At 39.9% G+C, this 22,164-nt stretch overlaps 2 protein-coding genes across 2 annotated transcripts in view; one reads left to right on the top strand and one right to left on the bottom strand.

Annotated features, from left to right (window-relative positions):
• Positions 1-22,164, top strand: part of AKAP9 (A-kinase anchoring protein 9) — a 174,841-nt gene that overhangs the window by 11,878 nt on the left and 140,799 nt on the right. The gene's annotated exons all lie outside the window — the stretch shown is intronic.
• On the bottom strand, positions 2,689-3,745 carry LOC311599219 (glyceraldehyde-3-phosphate dehydrogenase-like). The gene has a single exon (XM_084784944.1). The coding sequence runs from the start codon at positions 3,691-3,693 to the stop codon at positions 2,758-2,760; it is 936 nt and encodes a 311-aa protein (XP_084641070.1). The 5' UTR covers positions 3,694-3,745; the 3' UTR covers positions 2,689-2,757.

Here is a 22,164-nt window from a genome sequence, read left to right as displayed (position 1 = left end):
GACTCACTTTGTAGACCAGGCTGGCCTCAAACTCACAGAGATCTGCCTGCCTCTGCCTCCTGGGTGCTGGGATTAAAGGTGTGCGTCACCACACCTGGCTAGATGAATCATTTTTAAGTGAAAATAAGGGCTTTCCATAGACATGTATCTCCAGAGAATAAGTCCCAAGGAAATTAATTTGACTCCTGACAGGGAAGGCTGAATTTTTTTTAGAGAGAGTGATATTCTGTTCCCATAGGTGAAGTATGAAAGGGAACACTAGGAAAGTGGCAAAAGCTCCAGAAATGCTCCTTTCTTTACCAGGTTTTGAGGGTACCACTGGATATTAGCCTTTCCGTATGTGCGACATTTATTGGTATTGCCTTATTTTGTAAACCTAAAAATATTCAGAGAAATAAATTGTTAAGATTTATAGTGAAATCTTTGTCTAAAGGTGTTTATTCTTAAAGATTCTTTTCCCATGGCTAACTTGGAGGTAGCACATACATGGCTTGGAAGCCGCCATAGCACACACTAGGCTTCTGACTGTGTCCTTGACTGCCACTGCTGCTGCTTTGCTATTTCTGTGTCCGAACTCAAACGCACCACTGTGTATTCGAGGAAATCTGTCCCTACAAAAAGATTAGAACATAAGCCAAAAGGCATCACTTCTTCTGGGAAGATCACTTCTGCTTAAGTAGACAGCTATCAATCTGGATTTAACCATTTGCATGCCCCTTGCTTAGCCAGCAGGCATCTTTCCTTGATGTTAAGATACTGGGCTGAATTTTTGGAATGGACTTTGTGACATGATGTTGAAACATAAGCATGTTCAGTTTATCAAAATGGTGTTTGTTTGTTAATACATGCATTCTGTGAAGATGGTCCCAGTGAGAGCCAACTGATTCACAATTATTTTTTAGTACTATGTAATTTTCATAGAAATCTGATGGGCCGGTATTATCTGTGATTTAGTGTTGATCACTTATTTTTATTATAAAAGGCAATCATCCTCACGGCTAATACAAACCTCATACTTTTTGGTGGAAACCAATCTCTTACCATCCTCATTTAGTTCCTTTTTTATCTCTATAGTTCTGAATGACATTTATATAATACAATTTATTGATTTTAGTTAAATATTTATAAAGATTTTTTTACCAAGATTGCATTTGCATAATGAGAAGTTAAATGGTGTCATAAAACTTCAAATGAAGCACAGGAAAAGGAGCTCCAATGGAAATCTCTTCCAACCTTTTTATTTCTTCAGCTCTTACCTTCATAACTCCGAGTATGCTAGTATTGCTGTTCTCATTATTACACTGCAGCTACTTCCACATCTCTAGCTCTTTCTTATGAAAAAATTGTCTTTGGCTCCTGCACATCACTTCTGCATATTTTTCTACTCGAGCTTATTATTGTTAATCAAATAACTATTTTAATAGAATTATAAAATATTAATGAGTAAGATTATGTTTAGTGTGGTTTAGCTTCTTGCCAACTATTCGTGAACTCTGCAACAGGAATATAAAGGCTTTCTCATTATGAGCAGATGTATCAGGGAAGAGCTATAGATACAGACACAGATATAGATGGTGGAAACAACCCTCCTAGACTCAGGGTCCTCCTGCTCCTGTCTGGACTATGTTTTAGATATTCTGCCTCAACTTTTCCCTCATCATCATCCTACATCACCCTTTTATCTCTCATCTGGGCTGAGTCTCTTATTTTTGTTACTTGAAACTTATGCTTCGCTTTTGTTTCTGGGTTTTATTTTTTATTTGTTTGTTTGTTTTGTTTTCTTCTTCATCTTAGTGGAAATATTATCTGATAACTTACTAAGGAAAAGTTCATGACAGTGATTTTGATTAAATTTGACTGACATAGAATCCAAAGAGGCTGGAAATAATTCCACTATGACATAAGTATGATAGTGGTACAAGGTTCTATAAAATCCCTTTTAGTTGATAAGAAAAATATGCTTCAATAAAAATTAGCAAGATTGTAAGATAAAATGCGGAAGCGAGTGGGGCTGGACACTGCCGGGTAAGAAGAGAGTGTGAAGAGGACACTGAGAAGGAGTGAGCACGGCTTAACACAGCATTTAGGACCCGCTAAGTTGGCTAGTCTAGTAATTAAAAGTGATGCTGGTCAGCAGGGTTTTTCTGCGGTCTTACTCATCTGGTGAAACATTGCATGAGGTGGGCATAAAAAGTAAATTTAGAGTGAATTTAACCAAAGCAATGGTTTTTAAGCAAAAATCAAAGAAGGAAGAAGGACAAGGAAAGAAGGATATAAAATTCTATCTTCAGAGTTCTGTCATTTCTCAGCAGTCATATTGATGAAATAAGTTTTTCTTTATGATGCTAGACAGTCTGTGAGTTCTTTCAAAGTTCTTTCAATTTTTCATGCTCATCATTGTTGGGAACTTCTTTTGGGTTGTTTATTTCATAATTTGTCCCCTCTCCTTTTTTCTGATCACATTCTAAAAGTTCTACTAGTTGGTCTAAGTTTCTTTTTTTAAGGTGCAGAGAACTATTGATGATATCAAGAGAGTAGGGCTCCCTGTCCCCCCATTATTCTGGGGTCTAGGATGGAAACCGTAAGGGGAGATGTTCAGTGTCAGGGGCTGAGTTGGAACAGGGACTCCTCAGCAGCCAAGGGCCTCTCTCTTGCTCTTGTGCCCTTGTTGGGGTGGGTGGTCCAGGACTTCTTACTCCTTGGAGGCCATGTAGGCCATAAGGTCCACCACCCTGTTGCTGTAGCCAAATCATTGTCTTACCAGGAAAGGAGCTGTACAAAGTTGTCATTGAGAGCAATGCCAGCCACAGCATCAAAGGTGGAAGAGTGGGAGTCGCTGTTGAAGTCACAGGAGACAACCTGGTCCTCAGTGTAGCCCAGGATGCCCTTTAGTGGGCCCTCGGATCTTTGCTTTACCACCTTTTTGATGCCATCATACTTGGTAGGTTTCTCCAGTCGGCATGTGAGATCCACGATGGACACATTGGGGGTAGGAACACAGAAGGCCATGCCAATGAGCTTCCCGTTCAGCTTGGGGATGACCTTGCCCACAGCCTCAGCAGCACCAGTGGATGCAGGGATGAGATTCTGGGCAGCCCCACGGCCATCATGCCACAGCTTTTCAGAGGGGCCATCCACAGTCTTCTGGGTGCCAGTGATGGCATGGACTGTGGTCATGAGTCCTTCCACGATGCCAAAGTTGTCATGGATGACCTTGGCCAGGGGGGCTAAGCAGTTGGTGATGCAGGAAGCATTGCTGACAATTTTGAGTGAGTTGTCATACTTCTCGTGGTTCACACTCATCACAAACATGGGGGCATCCGCAGAAGGGGCAGAGATGATGACACTTTCGGCCACACCCTTCAATTGGGCCCCGGCCTTTTCCATGGTGGTAAAGACACCAGTAGACTCCACAACATACTCGGCACCAGCATCAGCCCATTTGATGTTAGTGGGATCTCGCTCCTGGAAGATGATGATGGCCTTCCCGTTGATGACAAGCTTCCCATTCTCAGCCTTGACTGTGCCACAGAACTTGCCATGGGTAGAGTCATACTGGAACATGTAGACCATGTAGTGGAGGTCAATGAAGGGGTCATTGATGGCAACAATCTCTACTTTGCCAGATAAGAAGCAAGCCCTGGTAACCACATGCCCAATACGGCCAAATCTGTTTACTCCAACCTTCATCATTGTGTCAAGGGACAAGGCTGGCGCTGCACAAGAAGATGCGGCTGTCTCTGGAACAGGGAGGAGCAGAGAGCCTAGTCTAAGTTTCTTATCTATTTCCTCTCTGCTTTCTTTTCTCCCACTTTCTGGAAATTTTCCTAAAAAGTATCTTCCAACTCTTCTACTGAATGTTTCATCTTCACTGTTCTGCTTTACTTTTAAGATCTTGTTTGCGATCACTAACGATCATATTTCGCCCTCATGTATGCCATCAATTCCCTATGTTTGTCTCCGAAAAGTTCTCTTATGTGTATTGGAAATGGTTTTGCTTCACTCCCTCCCTGCCTCTGAGTGCCTTGCTTTACTTTGTCTTGGCTTCTGTTTGCCATGTTCAAAGTTTCCTTCATGTATCTGGTGACTGTTGATTATCTATCTGAATACGCACCCACTGCCAGAGCTTAATGATATGTGGGTTCCTCTGAGGATGCTCTGCCAGAGGTAAGAGTTGCAAGGCTTCCAGCATAGACAGCCTGGTGAGTTCCCCTAGAGGGGACTCTTGCCATATCCCGTCCGAGAGTATTTGTTTGGGCTCTGTTCATCTGGTGATCTGGAAGCCAAGAAGAGTAGGGAGGGCACTGTGTCCTCTAATACCAGATGAGCATCTCTCCCCGAATTTCAATTATGCTTTGTGTCTCTAAGTTCAAAGCTTCTCTGATTTAAAGGTTTTAGGTAGCCTTTCCCCAGAAGAGTTCATTGTTTTGTGGACAGATGGGTTTGGCTCCTCTAAAGATTTATTGATTGTATTTTATGGACATGTGTGCACACTTTTGTATAGATGTGTTCTAATAAGTACTCACAAAGGTCAGAAAATGGTATCTAATCCTCTGCAGCTGGAGTTACAGGAAATTGTGACCCACCTAAAAATGGAAACAGCACTCCAGTCCTCTGGAAGAGCAGGGCTCTGGATCACTGAGCTGTCGCTTCAGCCCTTTATATATTTTTCAAACATATTAAATATATTATCTTAGATTAGCTACCTTATACAAGTAGTTTTATTGGCCTATATTTACTGTATGTGTAACAGGTTTCATAAAGACAATTTTAAGTAATCATGTTCTATGGCCATATTCAGTCTCCTGTATCCTTGTCTTACCCCCTTCCCTTGTCCTTCTGTGCTAGTCTCCTTCTTTCCCCCATAAATTGTCTGCAATATCCCTTGCTTGCTCCCATCCCTTTCAGTGTTTCTTTTATCTTCTTTTAGCCTAACTGAATATTTAACAAGGATAATGTAAGATAACCATAAATATTAAATCTGCATTGTTAAATATTAAGTCTTAGTGGGGCATGGTAGCACATGCCTGTAATCCCAGCACTTGAGGAGGCAGAGACAGGTGGATTCTCATGAGTTCAAGGTCAGCCTGGTCTACAAAGTGAGTCCAGGAAAGCAAAGGCTACACAGAGAAACCTTGTTTTAAAAAAATGAAATGAAAAAAGAAAAATTGTATCTCCCTGGGAGTTACTCAACTAGAAGAGGCATAAGCTAAGATAATAATATATTAACCCTGCTACTAGTTAAGAAATAAAGGAATTTTTGGATAAATACTTTAGAGACTTAAATTTTCTTTTATCCATTTTAAAGAAACATTTACTATGCTTTTTGTAATTCTATTCTATTGTTAAGAGAAAATACTCTCAATATTTGAGGCAATAAGAGAAATTACAGGAAATGCACCTACATTAATCATAGACCGGTACTTCAGAGTACATTACATCTCTGCAAAAGATTTTGAATTCCCAGACCCCAGTATCTGTGAATGTGAGTTTGCTGAGTGATAGGATTTGCAGGTGACCAAGATAATATAAACCATTACTGGTGAAAGACTTGTCAGTGGGGACTAAGTCAGGTAGAAGAAATACGTTCTGGTAGTCTGTTACATAGTGAGTTAGCTATAGATAAAAATGGTGTGTGATATATTTAAGAACTCTAGAAGAAACAATTTTGAATGTTTTCATGACAAAGGATAGGTGACTAGGGGAAAAGGAAAGACTTACATGCATCTAAGCATATCATGATGTATTGAAACATCACATGAAAATTCATGAATATGTACAATTTTGTGTCAATTAAAAGAAATGTTTTTAAAATATGAGGTCGTGTAGGTTTCTAGGACCCTCTGGATCCTTCAACTTTGCCATTCTCCCATGCTTCTCTCATCTAGAGTCCCAATAGGATGTCCTCCCCTCTGTCCCAGTTTCCCGGTTAGTGAAGACTTTCTTTTTTTTTTTTTTTAAATTATTTTTTTTATTAATTTATTCTTGTTACATCTCAATGGTTATCCCCTCCCTTGTATCCTCCCATTCTTCCCTCCCTCCCATTTTCCCCTTACTCCCCTCCCCTATGACTGTTCCTGAGGGGGATTACCTCCCCCTCTATATGTTCATAGGGTATCAAGTCTCCTCTTGGTAACCTGCTGTCCTTCCTCTGAGTGCCATCAGGTCTCCCCCTACAGGGGACATGGTCGAAGGTGAGGCACCAGAGTATGTGAGAAAGTAATATCCCACTCTCCACTCTACTGTGGAGAGTGTTCCGTCCATTGGCTAGATCTGGGTAGGGGTTTAAGGTTCACCGCCTGTATTGTCCTTGGCTGGTGCCTTAGTTTGAGCGGGACCCCTATGCCCAAATCTGCCTATCATAATGTTCTACTTGTAGGCTTCTAGGACCCTCTGGGTCCTTCTACTTTGCCTTTCTCCCATGATTCTCTCATCTAGAATCCCACTAGAATGTCCTCTCCTCTGTCTCAGTTTCCTGGTAAGTAAAGGCTTTCGTGGGACATGCCCCTTAAGCTAATATGCCCCTTGGGCTAGTATGCAGATATAAGTGTATATACCATTTGAGTCTTTCTGCTTCTGGGTGAACTCACTCATTATGATCATTTCTAGTTCAATCCATTTGTCCACAAATTTCGGGAATTCCTTGTTTTTAATAGCTGAATAGTATTCCATAGTGTAAATGTACCTCAGTTTCTTTATCCATTCTTCTACTGAGGGACACTTAGGCTGTTTCCATGTTCTGGCTATTATGAATAAGGCTGCTATGAACATGGTTGAGCAAATTTTCTTGTTGTGTGCTGGAAGAAAATTATGATAGGCAGATTTGGGCCCAGGGTTTCCGCTCAAACTATGGCACCAGCCAAGGACAATACAGGCTGTAAACCTCAAACCCCTACCCAGATCTAGCCAATGGACAGGACATTCTCCACAGTTGAGTGGAGAGTGGGGTCTGACTTTCACACGAACTCTGGTGCCTCATATTTGACCACGTCCCCTGAATGGGGAGACCTGGTGGCACACAGAGGAAGGATAGCAGGCTACCAAGAAGAGACTTGATACCCTATGAGCATATACAGGGGGAGGAAGTCCCCCTCAGTCACAGTCATAGGGGAGGGGAGTAAGGGGAAAATGGGAGGGAGGGAGGATACAAGGGAGGGGATAACCATTGAGATGTAATATGAATAAATTAATAAAATTAAATTTTAAAAAATAAAATAAAATAAATTATGAGGTCATTAGAGTAAGCCCTAACCTAATATAACTGTATAAAAACATATCCTTATAAATAAAGGGAAATTTGGACACAGAAATAGGTCTGAATGGAGAACTGACCATGTAACAAGAGACAAGAGAGCAAAAAGTAGAGTAATCCATCCCTAAACCAAAACAGACCAAAGACTGCCAACCAATCTGCCAAAGACAAATGCAGACCAAATTCTCTCTCCTAGTTTCCAATGCAGCCAGCTCTGCTAACAACTGTACCTCAGACTTCTGCCCCTGATCTGTGGCCAAAGACCCCTTTAGTATTCACCCCTTGCAAACACACACACTGGGCTCTAGAAATTCATGAGCTCAGTTCCCCTCCCCCCCCCCCCCCCCCCCCCCGCTTTGCCTTCTTTCCTCAGCAGAGGGGCTTGGATTCAGATAGTAAACTATTCAGGAAAACTGACAAGGCAAGCGGGAACTAGCCACCGTCTAGGAGAACTGTTGTCTACTGAACTCAGCCCTTTACAGACAGTTGGGTTTTAGATTCTCTTAATGTGCTAAATTTATTGTTACTCATAATTTAGAACAGAAAACACTGCCACCATTGTAAAGATCTAGATTTCTAACTTTTAAAACTCAGACTGATGGACTGGAGAGATGGTTCAGCAGTTAAAAGCACTGTGGTCCTAACTCCAACTCTAACATTTACCTGCATGATGATGGAAAAATATTTTAACTCTCAGTCTCCATTTATTTATTTGTGATATTTCATTGCAAATAATATATATTTTATAAGACTTTTGTGGGGATTAAATGAAATAAGATAAATAAAACTCATAGAAAATGCCTCGTACTGTGCTAGCATAAAATGAATTCTTGCCAACCCCATTCCATTCTTCATTTCTCTTATCCAGTTGGGTCAGAGAAAGGAATATTAACTTAACCCTCCTAGAGAGACTTTCCCCCCACTATTATCTCTGTTTTGCATGTCTCAGCAAGAAACTGAGGAAGAAGTCCCAGCTTAGAGAAAGATCATGAGTTGACCCAGGACCTGGGAGATATTCCTAAACTCCATCTGAATCTTGGTGATTAGGAAGCATGTTGTTGAATAATATTTTATCCTTAGCAATTGTTGGGTTCGGGGTAGAAGCCGAGAAAACTCACTTCAGATGCAGAAGTTTAAAATGAAAACTATATTAAGAGCGCAGGGGGGAGTCCAGTTTTGGATCTGAACCATGTCCTTGAGGGGAAGGTGTATTGCATATTTAAAGGTGAAAAACGCAATTTGCTCATAGGACAGGCGCAGATGGTGGAACAGGGTGGTCAGCTCTGACTCAAGTTATTTTGCTAACAAGAAGCTCTAGCTAACCTTGAGGTGTGCCTGGCAGTTGGGGCACTTGGGCTTGTGGTTGGGGACTTTTTGCTGATTAATAAGGCCTTAGGGTATGCTGACCATAAACATAGTTTATTGTCAACCTGACCTTGTATAGAGATTCATTTACATCAGCAACGAGCTGAGACAATAGGGCTGGTGGATCTGAAATAAAAATATCTATAGTTATGTTACCCAAATGGAGCAAGCCTCAACAGCAATGTTGATCATCATCACAACCTGTTCCCTGGGATATACCTTGCTTGGTCTCTAATTTCCTGAATAAATGTTGTTTAGCAGCTTGATGTTCAAAATTATCGTACTTAGTGAGTTAACCCAGACCCAGAAAGACTCACATGGTATATACTCACTTATAATTGGACACTAGCCCAAAAGGGATGTCCCCTGAAAGTCTTCACTTACCAGGATATTGGGATAGATGTGGAGACTTCCTATTGGGATTCTAAGTGAGAGAAGTATGGAAGAATGGGGAAATAGAATGATCCAGAGGGTCCTAGAAACCTACAAGAAGAACATCATAATGGACAGATCTGGACCCAGGAGGTCTGCTCAAAATACTGCACCAACCAAGGACAATACATACAATAAACATTGAACCCCTATTCAGATCTAGCCAATGCACAGAACATTATCCACAATTGCAGGACTGACTCTGACATGAACTCTGGTGCCTCATATTTGACCACTTCCCCTTGGTGTGGAGGCCTGGTGGCACTCAGAGGAAGGGTAAACAGGCTACCAGGATAAGATCTGATAGGCTGTGACCATATGGTCGGGGAGGAGGTCCCCTTCTGTCACAGACCTAGGGGAGGGGAATAGGATGAACGAGGGAGAGAGGGAGGAACGGGACAATACAAGTGAGAGGATAATAATTGTGATGTAATCTGAATCAATTTATTAATTAAAAATTTTTTAAAAGAGATGTATTTCACTGAAAAAATTCTTTGATAGATGAAACAGACACAATTTATTCTTCTAACATGATACCGGAATTTTAGTCAAGCAACATGACTGCTCTGGCAAGGGATCACATCCAAAGACTTTCCAGATCTGTGTGATCTGGCTGGAATGCAGTAGAAGCCTGGATTACAGCGTGATCTGGCTGGAATACAGACATGCCCTTAGTATACACCTTTAATCCCCCAAAATGAAGGAAAGATTAGTTTGTAGAAGGAAGCAATCATACTTGAAAGTGACAGCTTTCAAACATGGGGCAGGCAACAAAGGGGCAGACAACAAAGATTTGACAGAATGAGTCAGAGATAGGATATGCCCAACTCCCATAAGAACAGCACAGAAAAGAGAGGCAACTTAAAAGCAGCACAGGGAGAGAAAGAGTTTAGTTCGTGGAATTCAGAGACAGTTTTTCCAAGCAGAGCAATTCAGTCAGAAGCTGAAAGAAACCAATTTGAATCAGTCAGCTTGGAGAGGCGTTTGAGCCAGAACAGCTGCTATCCAGAGTTCAAGACAAGCTAGAAATGGTGAGTTTATTCAACAGTAAGTCTCAGATGCTGAAAACATTCTAGGCTGTTTAGCAGAGGGAAGCTGGAAACTGAAGCCTTTAAGGTCAGGGCTTGCAGAAGATGCGATTGTACTGAGGCTAGAAGCTTCCAGGCCTAAGCCTAAGGATAGTTAGATATAAACACTTTGGCTCAGTCCAAGCCATATGTTTGTGAAGCTTGGGTGAGGCTTTCATCTCATCCCTTCCCCTGAGGAAATAAATTCAGCATTTATAAATAGCATTGTGGAGACAACCAATTGCTATTGTGGTTTAGCAATGCAGTGTTACAACTGACTCTCGCTGTCCTTCTGCATGGACTGTGACAACTTCAGGAATCATGTCCCAGAAAAAAAAAGATGATTGGAAAGCATTCAAGCTGTCTCTGTTTCTTTTTTTTTTTTTTCATTTTTAATGGAATGATTCACATGCAGTAAAATGACCATATTTTTCCTTTTATTGAAAATAGGGTTTTTATTCACACACTATATATTGATTATGGTTTCCCTTCCCTCTATTTTTCCCAGTTCCTTCCCACCTCCTCTCCCAATCATATCCATTTCATTTCTGCCTGTCATTAGAAAACAAGCAGGCTTCTAAGGGATTATAATACAATATGATATGCTAAAACAAAAATTATCACATCAAAGTTGGACAAAACAAGCAAGCATAAGAAAAAGAGCCTAAGAGAAGGCACAAGAAACGGAGATCCATTCTTTTGCACATTCTGGAATCTCATTAAAAACACTAAACTTGTCATAATATATGCACAAAGGGCCTGTTACAGGGCAGTGCAGGCCCTGTGCATGATGCCTCAGTCCCTGTGAGTTCATACCTGCTTTAATCATGTTGATTTAGAGGGCCTTGTTTTCTTGATGTCCTCCATTCTCTCTGGTTCTTACCCTCTTTCTTCTCTTCTTCTACAGCGTTTCCCTGAGCCCCAGGCAGATGGGTTTGATGGAGACGTTACATTTAGGGCTGAGTGTTGCAGGGTTTCTCACTCCGTGTAATGTTGGGCTGTGGGTCACTGTATTTGTTCCCATCTATTCCTGGATGAAGCTCCTCTGATGGTTGCGGGGCGAGGCTCTGGTCTATGAGTATAGCAGAATGTCGTTAGGAGCCATTTTATTACTACACTGTTTTTGTTTACAATGATACTTTGTTTTACTCTAGTACCTGAGCTATCTAGTCTGAGGTTCTTGATCATCCAAGCAGTGTTGGGCATGGGTTCCATCTCACAGGCTAGGTCTTATATCAAATCAAATATTGGTCAGTTTCTCCCACAAGCTTTGTGCCACCATTGCACTAGTGTATCCAGCAGACAGGATGCTATTGTTGATCCAAGGGTTTGTGACTGGCTTGTTTTCTGTTCTCTTTTGGTAACATTCAAAGTACCTTCCTGCACCAAAAATTATCAAATGAATGAGTGAAGACTCTCTGTAGGCACTGGTTCAAATTCTCCATCTCCAGTGAGTTGAGGTGATGCCTTCAGCCTGGGGCCTTGCTTTCAGTTGTGGGTAGCAACCAAGAGCCTTGTCAATAGGCTGGATTGTTTGGGAATTCCCATGAGACCCTTTGGCCAACAACTTAATTAAATGTAACCCAGTTTCATTTGATGATAAGAGATATGAGCTGGGACTCTGTCTCCCCCATTATTTGATGATTTCAGTTAGATATCCTACATATATGTATGTCTTTTAGGAAGCTTCTATTTTACTAGGTTTCCATACTATTCCTCCAATATCCCTTAGTTTAAGCTGACTCTCCCCAAAGTGAATATATCATAATTACACCCTTCAATGAATGTTAATAGAATATACATATTAATGCAAATACCAGACCAACAACAAAAGAACATTTTTCCCTCTGAAACATGTAGAACAGTACAGAATAGCACATAGGTCATTGCCCCTGAAAGTTTATTCTTGGTCTTTTGCACTCAGCCCCTTCACTTATCCAGGAGCAACTGTAGTTCTGATGGACCTATTCTCAATGTTTTATAAAAGCTAAATCATACAGGATTCTCACTTGCCAGAGTTATTTCCTCAACATAATATTTTTGAGATTTTCCTAGGTCATGTATGTCAATAGTGAAAACTTACTGAGTTGTATTGAATTGTCTAATGAGAATACTAAAGCTTTCCACAGATATCCCTAAATATGTAGTTGCATCTCATGAGTCATATCTGATTACATGGGTGCTCTGCTGAATGGAAGGCTGGAAAGGTATCTGCCTCTCTATTTTCTGCACTGGTAGGCAGCAGGGAGAAACCTATAGAAAGTGGCTTCTGATCAGCAAAACTACAATGTCCAAAACTAATTTCACACCTTTAAACTATATGAAGTAATGTAGGTTTCATTCTTTATATAAGAAACTGTTGTAAATATGTTGTGGAGTGCTTTTCCTCCGATCCTCAACCTCCCAGAATAATGACTCATGAGACTCAAAACACTATTTACAAATACATTGGCCATAGAGCCAGGGTCTTCTCTGACTAGATCATAACTTAATATATAACCCATTTTATTACATTTTGCCACGTAGCTGATTACCTCTGCTCAGGTACTATACATCCATCCTCCTCACATCTTGCTGGGAGAATCTTCCATTCCTGGCTCTATCCCAGAATTCTCTCTGCCTCCTAGATGTCCCACCTCCTATTTCTTGCCTAAGCTGTGGGCCATCAGATTAGTTATTGACAGTTGCTACATCCATACAATGCATAAGATATTCTCTCATCAAGGGACTGATTATCATATTTATATATGCATATTTGAAATATGTACATGTATATTTCAAGGAAACACATTTTAATTTGAATTAAAGCAATGAAATATTTAAATATAGAATCATGAAGCTGTTGGAGTCAATCTTAAAATTATAATTAAAAGTAAAGGAAATAGAAATAGGACATTATAATACATGATTGGAATGCAAACATTATATTCTTTAAAGTTGCAATTTGCTTGCCACTAAATTAAACTTATAAAATAAAAGTATAAAGTCTTTATTTGCATTAGCTAAATCTTAAGTAAACAATAGCTGTAAAAGAAACTTATATTTGCCTATCTCAATGATTGTCTCAGATGATTATTGCCTCTGTCTGCTAACCTAGGCCTAGTCCTGAAAGCTTCTAGCCTTTTTACAATCTAACATAGGTATTCAGACTCTGAGACTTGCTGCTTAATAAGCTCACCCTCTCTTGTTCTTACTGAGCTCTGGCATGGCTGGTTTAGCTCAGCAGTTCTGGCTCAAACTCCTCTGCCAGCTGACTTAGTCAATCTGGTTTCTCTCTCGGACTCTAAATTTCTCTACTTGTCCTTAAACTAATTCCAGCAATCTAGTCTAATATTCTGGCTCCTTCTCCTTCTCCAGCTTGTTCTCCACCTGTGTCTAGCTTGTTCTCTCATTCAACCTCTCTGTAAAACTCTCCTGGTAAAATTGTCTCCTCTCTCTCTCTCTCTCTCTCTTATTCTCTTTGTTGCTCCTTTAAGTAGCTTTCCTTTCTTCTCTGTTCTCGTGAGAGTTAAGCATATCCTAGTCTATCAAATCTTTCTATGGCTCATCACTTTTTCTGCCACTTAATTAGACATCAATTTCAAACATGGCTGCTTCCTTCTACACACTACACACATGTGTGTACCCAAGCTTTTCTTTACTGAAACTTTCTGTACACCAGACTTGTCTGTAACTCAGTTCTGCTTGCCTCTGTATCCTGGATTAAAGGCACGTTTGTATTCCGGCAGGATCACACAGACCTAGAAGGTCTTTGGATGTGATTCCTTGCCAGATCAGCCATGTTCTGAACTAAATTCTACTACAACTTCCCCATTTCTGTTCAATTAATAATTGTACACAGTTTAACTTTAACCATAGAAGCAACTGTCAATCCCACAAACAACAGTCCAAATGTCCTTATGAAGATCCCCTCAACCATTGATGTGATGATCCTTCATAATTGCAGTCCTGGTCATCTGTCCTTTAGCAACAGTCCATTTCAGCATCAAGGTTTTCCAGTCTGCCAGTCTGAGGAACTCTCTGTCCCTCCTCAGCTAGTTTGTTAAGCTGTCTCCATGTGGGGGAATCTCCTTTCTACATTGTCTACACTGCTGTCTTTCTGTGTCTCTTCCATGAGCTGTGTCTTTCATTTGAAAGCTTCTCTTATTTGGATCAAATCTTTATCAATTTTTATGCAACCCATAGTCTTTCATACCCTATGGAAATAAAGGCAAAACTGCTTCCCCAATGTAACGTATTTCCTGAGTTCCATTCTGATGTTAAAACATCTTTAAAATATATAGGCTGATTTAACGCAGTAGTTTTTCCCACCATCCAATATCTTTCAGTTAATCTTATTCCCCCTTTCTATTTGTCAAGGTACTTTATAAATCAACACATAATCTAGACATTTAGGCACTCTCATTCCATGCCCAGCTCTATGCCAGTGAGCTGGGCTTTACTCTGGTGAGCTAATCTTCTTATCCATTATCTGAGAAGAAACTCAAGTGAGGAATTCCCTAGCTCAGGTTGGGTTGTGGCATGTGTATAGGAGGTTGTCTTGCTATAATTGATGTAGAAAGGCCCAGCCCACTGCATGGCACCATCCTTAGGCAGGTGATCCTGGGCTGGATATGAAAGCTAGTGAAGCCTAAAGAACCCAGAGGCAAGCCAGCCGGCAGCATTCCTTGTTGGTTTCTGTTTCAAGTGCCCACTGAAGTTCCTGCCCTGACTTCTCCAAGGTATGGACTGTGCAGTGGAAGTGGAAGTTGAAATAAACCCTTCCCCCCCCCCCAAGCTGCTTTTGGTTAGAGCATTTTATCACACCAACGGAAAGGAAACTAGAAGGAAAATTGGGACCAGGAAAGTGAGGTGTTGCTGTGATGGACTTGGCCATGTGGCTTTTTATGCTTGGGACAGTTTTGCTAGCGTACTGTAGAGAGTTTCAGTGCTTTAGACTGAAGAAGCCATTGACTATGTGAAGCTTGACAGGCTTCTGCCCTAGGAATTTGAGAGACAATGTTGAGAGAAATGTGGTCTGTGGAAGCCTAGCTCAGGAGGTCTGTGAAGGGAACCGTGGCCTAATTTAGAACTGGGGGCCATGCATATGATATTTTTACTAAGAACTTGTGGTTTCTGACCATCTGAAGAATCATCTTTTATTACAAAGAGATCACCACCACTGAAGTGAAATCTTCGGTATTCGTTGAGAGAATAAGCACTGGTTCCTCAGGACACGTGTTTCTACAGCACAAGGAAGCTGTGGTCCAAAGAGGCCAAAGCTCAATTAGACGATGTGAAAGAGTCACTCACATGGGACTTACTGGTTTTAAAGACATGAAAGCTGAAGGACTGAAGGGGTCACTGAAGGAAGCTAAAGCTCAGCACAATTTGGCAGGGTTGGGGTACTTGAAGAGAGACCAGGAAACACCACTGTTGAAGGTGCAGCCTTAGTTTCAATAGAGACCCAGAATACTGGCAAAGCTGGGACTGTGAAACAGCTACTAAGGACAGTAGGAGGAGTGGAGTGAATCCAGCCTGCGCCTGGGCTACAGGCTGTGGACAGCAGACGTGAAGAGGTAGGACTGTCCAAGCCCTTTGGAGCCTAAAAGGTCACAAGTGAGTTCTAGATGTCAGACACTAAGCTAATGAACTTTATTTATAGGATTGACAAATCACATAAGATGTCCTAATTATTGTGGGTTTTATATTAGAGTTTTTCTTTATGGCCTAAAATATGAACAATGTTGGAGAAAAGTCCATGGGTTCTGAAAAGAATGTGTGTTTCACTGTTGTTGGTTGGAATAGCTTTTAGATATCCAAGCCATCTAAGCTATTGTTTAGTTTAGCTTTTAAGTTTTATTCGTTTATTTTGTTGTTGTTGTTTGTGTTTTGATGATGTATTTACCAGTGCAAGTGGGATGTTGCAGTCATCCACTATTGTATCTGGATATATTTCTCTATTTTTCCAGTGGTGCTTACTTTATGAAAGTAAATGTGCTGATGTTCATTGTATGTATAATAATTAGAGCTCTTACTTGTACAGTTAATTAATACACAGTATATGTGGTGACCCTGTGTGTGGGAGTGGGTGGGTGTGTGCACACACATAGGCACAGATTCACATGCACAGATGTGAGTACTGGGGCTCAAACCAGGTCCTGTGAACTTCTGAAAGCCAGGCAAGCAGGCAAGTGTTCCACCACTGAGCTACGTCCTCAGCCCATACTGTGACCTTCTTTTATCTCTTCCGATTAACCTTGAGAGAAACCCAGCTTTTTCAGACATGAGTAAAGTTAGTGCTACTTTCTCTCAGGTTCCATTTGATTAAAACAACACTTTATATTCTTTCACTTTTAATGTGTTTCTTTGCCAGTGGAGTGAGTTTCTTGTCAACCACAGACAGTTGGGGCTCATTTTTAAAAAATTCAACTAGTCATTATAACTCTTTTTAAAAAAAAACTTTATTTTGAGACAAGGTCTACTCTGTACGCCCAGACTTGCATGAAGCTCGCTGTATAACCCAGGCTGACCTTGACCTGGAACTGAAGGAAAATACTCTTGCTTAAACTTCCTAAGGAAAAACCATCACCCCTGGCCCTCAATATAGCTCTATTGAAAGTTTTTACTTATTTGCTCATTCATTCTTATGTGTATATGCATGATACAGAGAGGGATGTGTCCACAGTGTTCATGTGAAGATCAGAGCACAGCGTTGCAGAGGGCAGCTGGGATCAGCAGGTTTGTGTACACGTGCCTTTACCTGCTTGCGCCATGGTCGCATCCCCTTCAAATAGCTCTTTTATTTAAAGAATTTAATATAGCAGGACTTTTAGACCTGACACTGGTACAAATAATAACACAGAGGCTTTTTAGTATTTTTAAGCTTAGACCATTAGCTGGGGAGATTCCCAGCTAGATTTCTTGCTGAACCCGACTACTCCTGGCACTGCGTCCCTCCATGTGGCTAGCACTACGTCCCTGCTCCTGTTGGTGTCAGACCTTCCATTCACTTCTGTGTCCCACTGGTGAATCTCCTGCTTTTGCTTTCTTCTCCGAGGGTCCCACTCTCTCCTGGAAGTTCTGCCCTCCACTTACTGTCCAGATATTTACTGCAGTTCTTTATTGCATCCAATAGGCAAGGAGAAAGGACAAATGTTTACTAAGTATAAGACTGGTGAAGGACCAAAGAAACAACAATGCCAATCAACAAATGAATATACATAGACACACATTCACCCAATGTACCCCCAACAGTTTAGAGTTTATATTTAAGGTGATTGTTGAAAGACATCTTATTATTTTGTTTTTCTCGTTTTATGTATTTTGTTTGTTTGCTTGCTTAAATTCTCTGTATTTCAGTCTTTCTTTCCCCTTGTTCATCTTTGTGGTTTAGTAATTTGATGAGTTAATAGTGTTTGATGTTGTTCTTTCTTAACTCTCATTTTCTTTTTGTTTTTCTAGTGAGATTTAATTTTTTCTTTGATTTCTCATGACTACATATGCGTCTTCATCATCTCTGTATAAGATTCCTTTAAGTATATTTTGTAAGGCTGGCTTAATGGTCACAAACTGTTTAGTGGTATGTTTATCTTGGAAAGTGTTTGTTAGCCCTTTGGTTTTTAAAGGTCAATGTTACTGAACAGAACCATATTAATTAGCAGTCATTTCTTTCTTGGTATTTTAAGTATGATATGATGTAGAGACTTCTTTCTGGTCATGTCTGTTTGAAGTGCCTCTTGTACATGGATGTGTGTGTCTTTATAATTTTCTGCTACTACTAGGTTTCCTATGTTTTTAGTATGTGTTTTATCTGCCTCTTCTAAACTATTTGTATGCATGATTCCTTAATCATGTTCCAGAGGTCGTGGGTGTTGCAATTATCACCTTTTTCTTTATTGCTCCCAGAATGCAATAACCTATCACCTTGTCTTCAAGCCCTAATTTTCTTTCACTTGATCTAGTTAAGACACTTTTTAAAACTTAAAGTGTTGATCAACTGAATTTTGTGTTTCATAATATGCAGAGCCATTTTCATATTACATAATAGTGCAACATTAATCAAATAGACATGTTAGAAACAAGAACAAAGTTTGTGAAATCATTACTTTTATTATTGTGTAGTACATTAAAATAGATTTATATAGATTTCTATATAAGTTTTACATTACTACTTAGGTAATGCATATCCTTTCAAATAATGTTAACATCAATTGGTTGGTAACATGCCCAACTAATAGTTTTTAAACACTGACTATGATGGTTTTTTGTTTTTTATTTTTGTTTGTTTGTTTGGTTGGTTTTTTGAGACAAGGTTCTCTCTGTGACCCTGGCTGTCCTGGACTAACTTTGTAGACCAGGCTGGCCTTGAAATCACAGCAATCTGCCTGCCTCTGCCTCCTGAGTGCTGGGACTACGCTATTTTAATGTCATTTTATATATAAAGTTTAGAATTGATAATGTTTGATGTTGGTCTCCAACAGCCAAAATTAATTCCTTCCAACAAATACCACTTCTGTTTTATTATATTACAATTATTAGTAATTCTATAATATTAGTTTATACACACTGCATATTCAAAGAATTGGCATTATTTTAAAACTCTATTTTCAATTTCTTGAGAATTTTATGTAGAAGTACTGTGGTTTTATCATTTTCTATTTCTCTCTCTTCTCTCTAATCCCATCTGTGTCCCCCTTCAAATACATGGTCTCTTTTTCTTTAATACTTTTGTTACATGTATATATATGCATATAAATACATAGATACAACCTGCTGAGTTCATCGTGACTTGTATGTATGTGTGTGTGTATGTGTATGTATGTATGTGTGTGTATGTATGTATGTATGTGTATATTTTAGGGCTGACCACATGGCATGAATAACCAATTAGGGAATGCATCACTGGAGAAGGCTGAATTTCCTGCTCTCAGTAGTCATTAATTGTCTATAGTTCAAAAGTGTGTGTATGTGTCTGTGTGTGTGCGCAAACATGTGCGCGTGTGCACACACACACACACACACACACACACACACACACACACACATATTTTTCATTCCAGTGCTGTCCCTTAACCTTTTTGCTAAAAAGTCATGAATAATAATCATGTAGGCATAGACAATCTCTCAAATTCTAAATTTGGATTATTTTTGTCTTAAGGAATTCTTTTTTATTTTTTAATTTATCATTTTCATGTATATATGTACATGATGTGTGTATATGATGAGTGTGTGTGTACATGATGAGTGTGTGTTCATGATATGGAGGGTGCACATGCCACCATGTGGAGGGCAAAGGGGGACTTGTGGAGTTGGTCCTCTCCTTCCACCTTTATGTGAGTTTGGGGGGTATTAAACTCAGGGTGTCATACTTGTGAGACAAATAACTTTAGCTCTGAACCATTTCTCCAGCCAAGTATTGTTTAGTTTAGTCCTTACTACCTAGGTTTCCTGGATGATTGTAATATATTACAGTTTGAATAGATAGGCTTACCTATATTCCAGTGTGTTTTGTCAGCAGTGTCTTATGATGTATGCTGGCCTAGAATATATGGTTTTCCTGCTTCAGCCTTACAGTTTCTGGGGTTCCAGTGTACACCTCCATGCCCAGCCTAGATAGTTTTTATGGCATGAGAACTACATATGCAGTGCTACTGCAGTTTGCAGCCACGAGGCACATGATGCTTTGATACTCCAGGCTGAGGGGGAGTGATTCTGGTTGATGGGCTCAGGTGCAGTAGTCCAACCATGACCCTTTTATCAAAAACTTTCCCATCAGCCTTGTAACTAATGGTTTTAGCCACTGAGACATGTTATCCAGATGTCTTTGGATTCTATCAATGACTCTCTAAAAGTTCTATCATTTCTTCTTCATTTTTCATCAGTATCCTTATACAATAGAATTCATTTGTTTCATTTTAAAAATAGATTGTTTTCCATTTTATTTTAATTTTGGCTTTTGAAAAGTAGAATGTGTTATAGACCTTCACAATGGTAAATTATATTTCTAGTTTCATCTAAGAAATGTAGGGATAAATATTTATATTTAAGGATATAAATTTTTAAATGTCCTAGTGTACACAGTATGTATTCTCTAGATTCCTTAAAAACTGAAAGGAAGCACGTACCCTGATCACCTTTGGCAATGGAAGATTTCTGCAAGGATGTGATGTGATGTAAGCTGTGCCAGGATGGTATCCTTTGAGCTATAGCGTTACTCCAGGTACTTCCAAGAGGGAGGGAAACACAGCAGAGCAGGTCTCATGGAAAACTGCAATGACCTGAGTTCTCTTAACACATAAGACATGTAGGGTGCAAGAAGGGGAGGATGGGATCAGGTTTGTACATTCTTCTTCAAATTGGAGTGAAAATTGGTTTGATTTTTGTGCTGGTCTAACTCAGGAGAGGTGAATCTCCATTGTGTATCTAGTCTTAACAGTAGTCTGAAGACTTGTAACTCAAGAGTGGTTTCACGCAAAACTGCTAGGAGCCATAGCACCTTCCAGCAATTTTCCTAGCAAGAGTAATACAAAACTTTTTCTATTTAGAATAAATGTATTTTGTTTTGAATATAAAGACCTACATGGGCCTTTGTGAAAATTATTTGGGAGCTCACAGTTTATTTGCTGTGACTACTTAGTGGTGTGAAAGTCCATGCAGATCTGAATTTTGTGTTCATATATGCTATTAGCCAGTAATTAATTGAACTCTCTTGGATTGTTAGCCCTTAATTACATCCTTTATAATAATAATACCTTAAATTTCTCTGATTTCATTTAGATTATAGGCCACTTTAACTGATTATTGGTCAGTTTTATAAGTCATTATTTCAAAGAACTTTCATTTTGAACCTTATTTAATTGAACACATTTTGTAAATATGTATTTATTCCTTTAAGACCCCACTGTTGGGGCTGGAGAGGTGGCTCAGTAGGTAAAGAGACTGCCACACAAATGTAAGGAACAAAGTTTGCATCCCAGGCACACTAACCCTGAACAAGCAACAGGCTTGGAATCCCAAACTCAAAAGGCAGAGATGGGTGGGATTTGTACAGCAAGCTGGCTAGCTAGATTAGCTAACTTGTTAAGGGCTCAGTCCCAGTGAGAGACTCCTGCCTCAATACAGAGGTGGAAGTCATCAAGGAAGACACCCACTGCTGACCTCTAACCTCTAGAAGCATGCAAACACACATTTGCCCCCCACAAATGTAAACATGCCTGCACACAAGCACTCAGACCACACATACAACACCCCCTCTGTAAATACTGATGCGTTTGTTTGTCTGTTTGCTTGGAGACATAGCCCCCCTAAACAGGAAAAGACTCAGATAAGACGTGTGAGATCAGCACTAGCTACGACTTCCATTACCCAACCATGGAAAGTGGTCGAGGTAACTTAACCACTCAAGTTTTTGTTTCTTGTTTTCTAAAAGGAGGTAGGAACCAATGTTTTTCCCTTTGGTTGTTTTATTTACATTTACCAATGGTCATGAAAATAATTGTTATTGGCTTTAATGTTTAATATCTTTACTATCTCTGTTTTCTTTAGATCAATTACCAAGAGTATCCGTCATTTTGCAGTGTAAGTCTGACTCTATGACATGGTCGCTGTGTTTCTCACACTGTATAAAGTTTGTGTATGCACAGGGAACCATGAAGCTCCTGTCTTCACTAGTATAGAAATTGTGACTGGGAAGAGCTGGGCCTAGGATTTTATAACTAAATTTGATACAAATGATGGAGGACCTTGAGTAACCTTTAGGAACTTGAGGTTCACTTCGTGGTAGCACCAAGCTCCTTTCATAATGGAAAGATTTAGTGAAATTTGTAGCTTAGAAAGCTAATCTGATGCTGCTGCTTCTCCTCAACTTCTCGTTAGAAGAGACGCCTATTAGCAATCCAGCACACTCCGGCAGCCACAGTGCATAATTTCCTATGTCTCATTTTAAAGCTTATATGACATTGATGGTATTATTTTTCCCATGCTTTCCTCCATGAATAAAAATGAAGGAATTTTTGTTAGTGTACATCAGAATGTCCATGGACTTGAGAGGAAGACCTGCATGAATTG

Source organism: Acomys minous (assembly GCF_964271855.1).
Source record: "Acomys minous genome assembly, chromosome: 6".
Taxonomy (NCBI): Eukaryota; Metazoa; Chordata; class Mammalia; order Rodentia; family Muridae; genus Acomys; species Acomys minous.
This window is presented reverse-complemented; position numbering and strand designations above follow the sequence as displayed.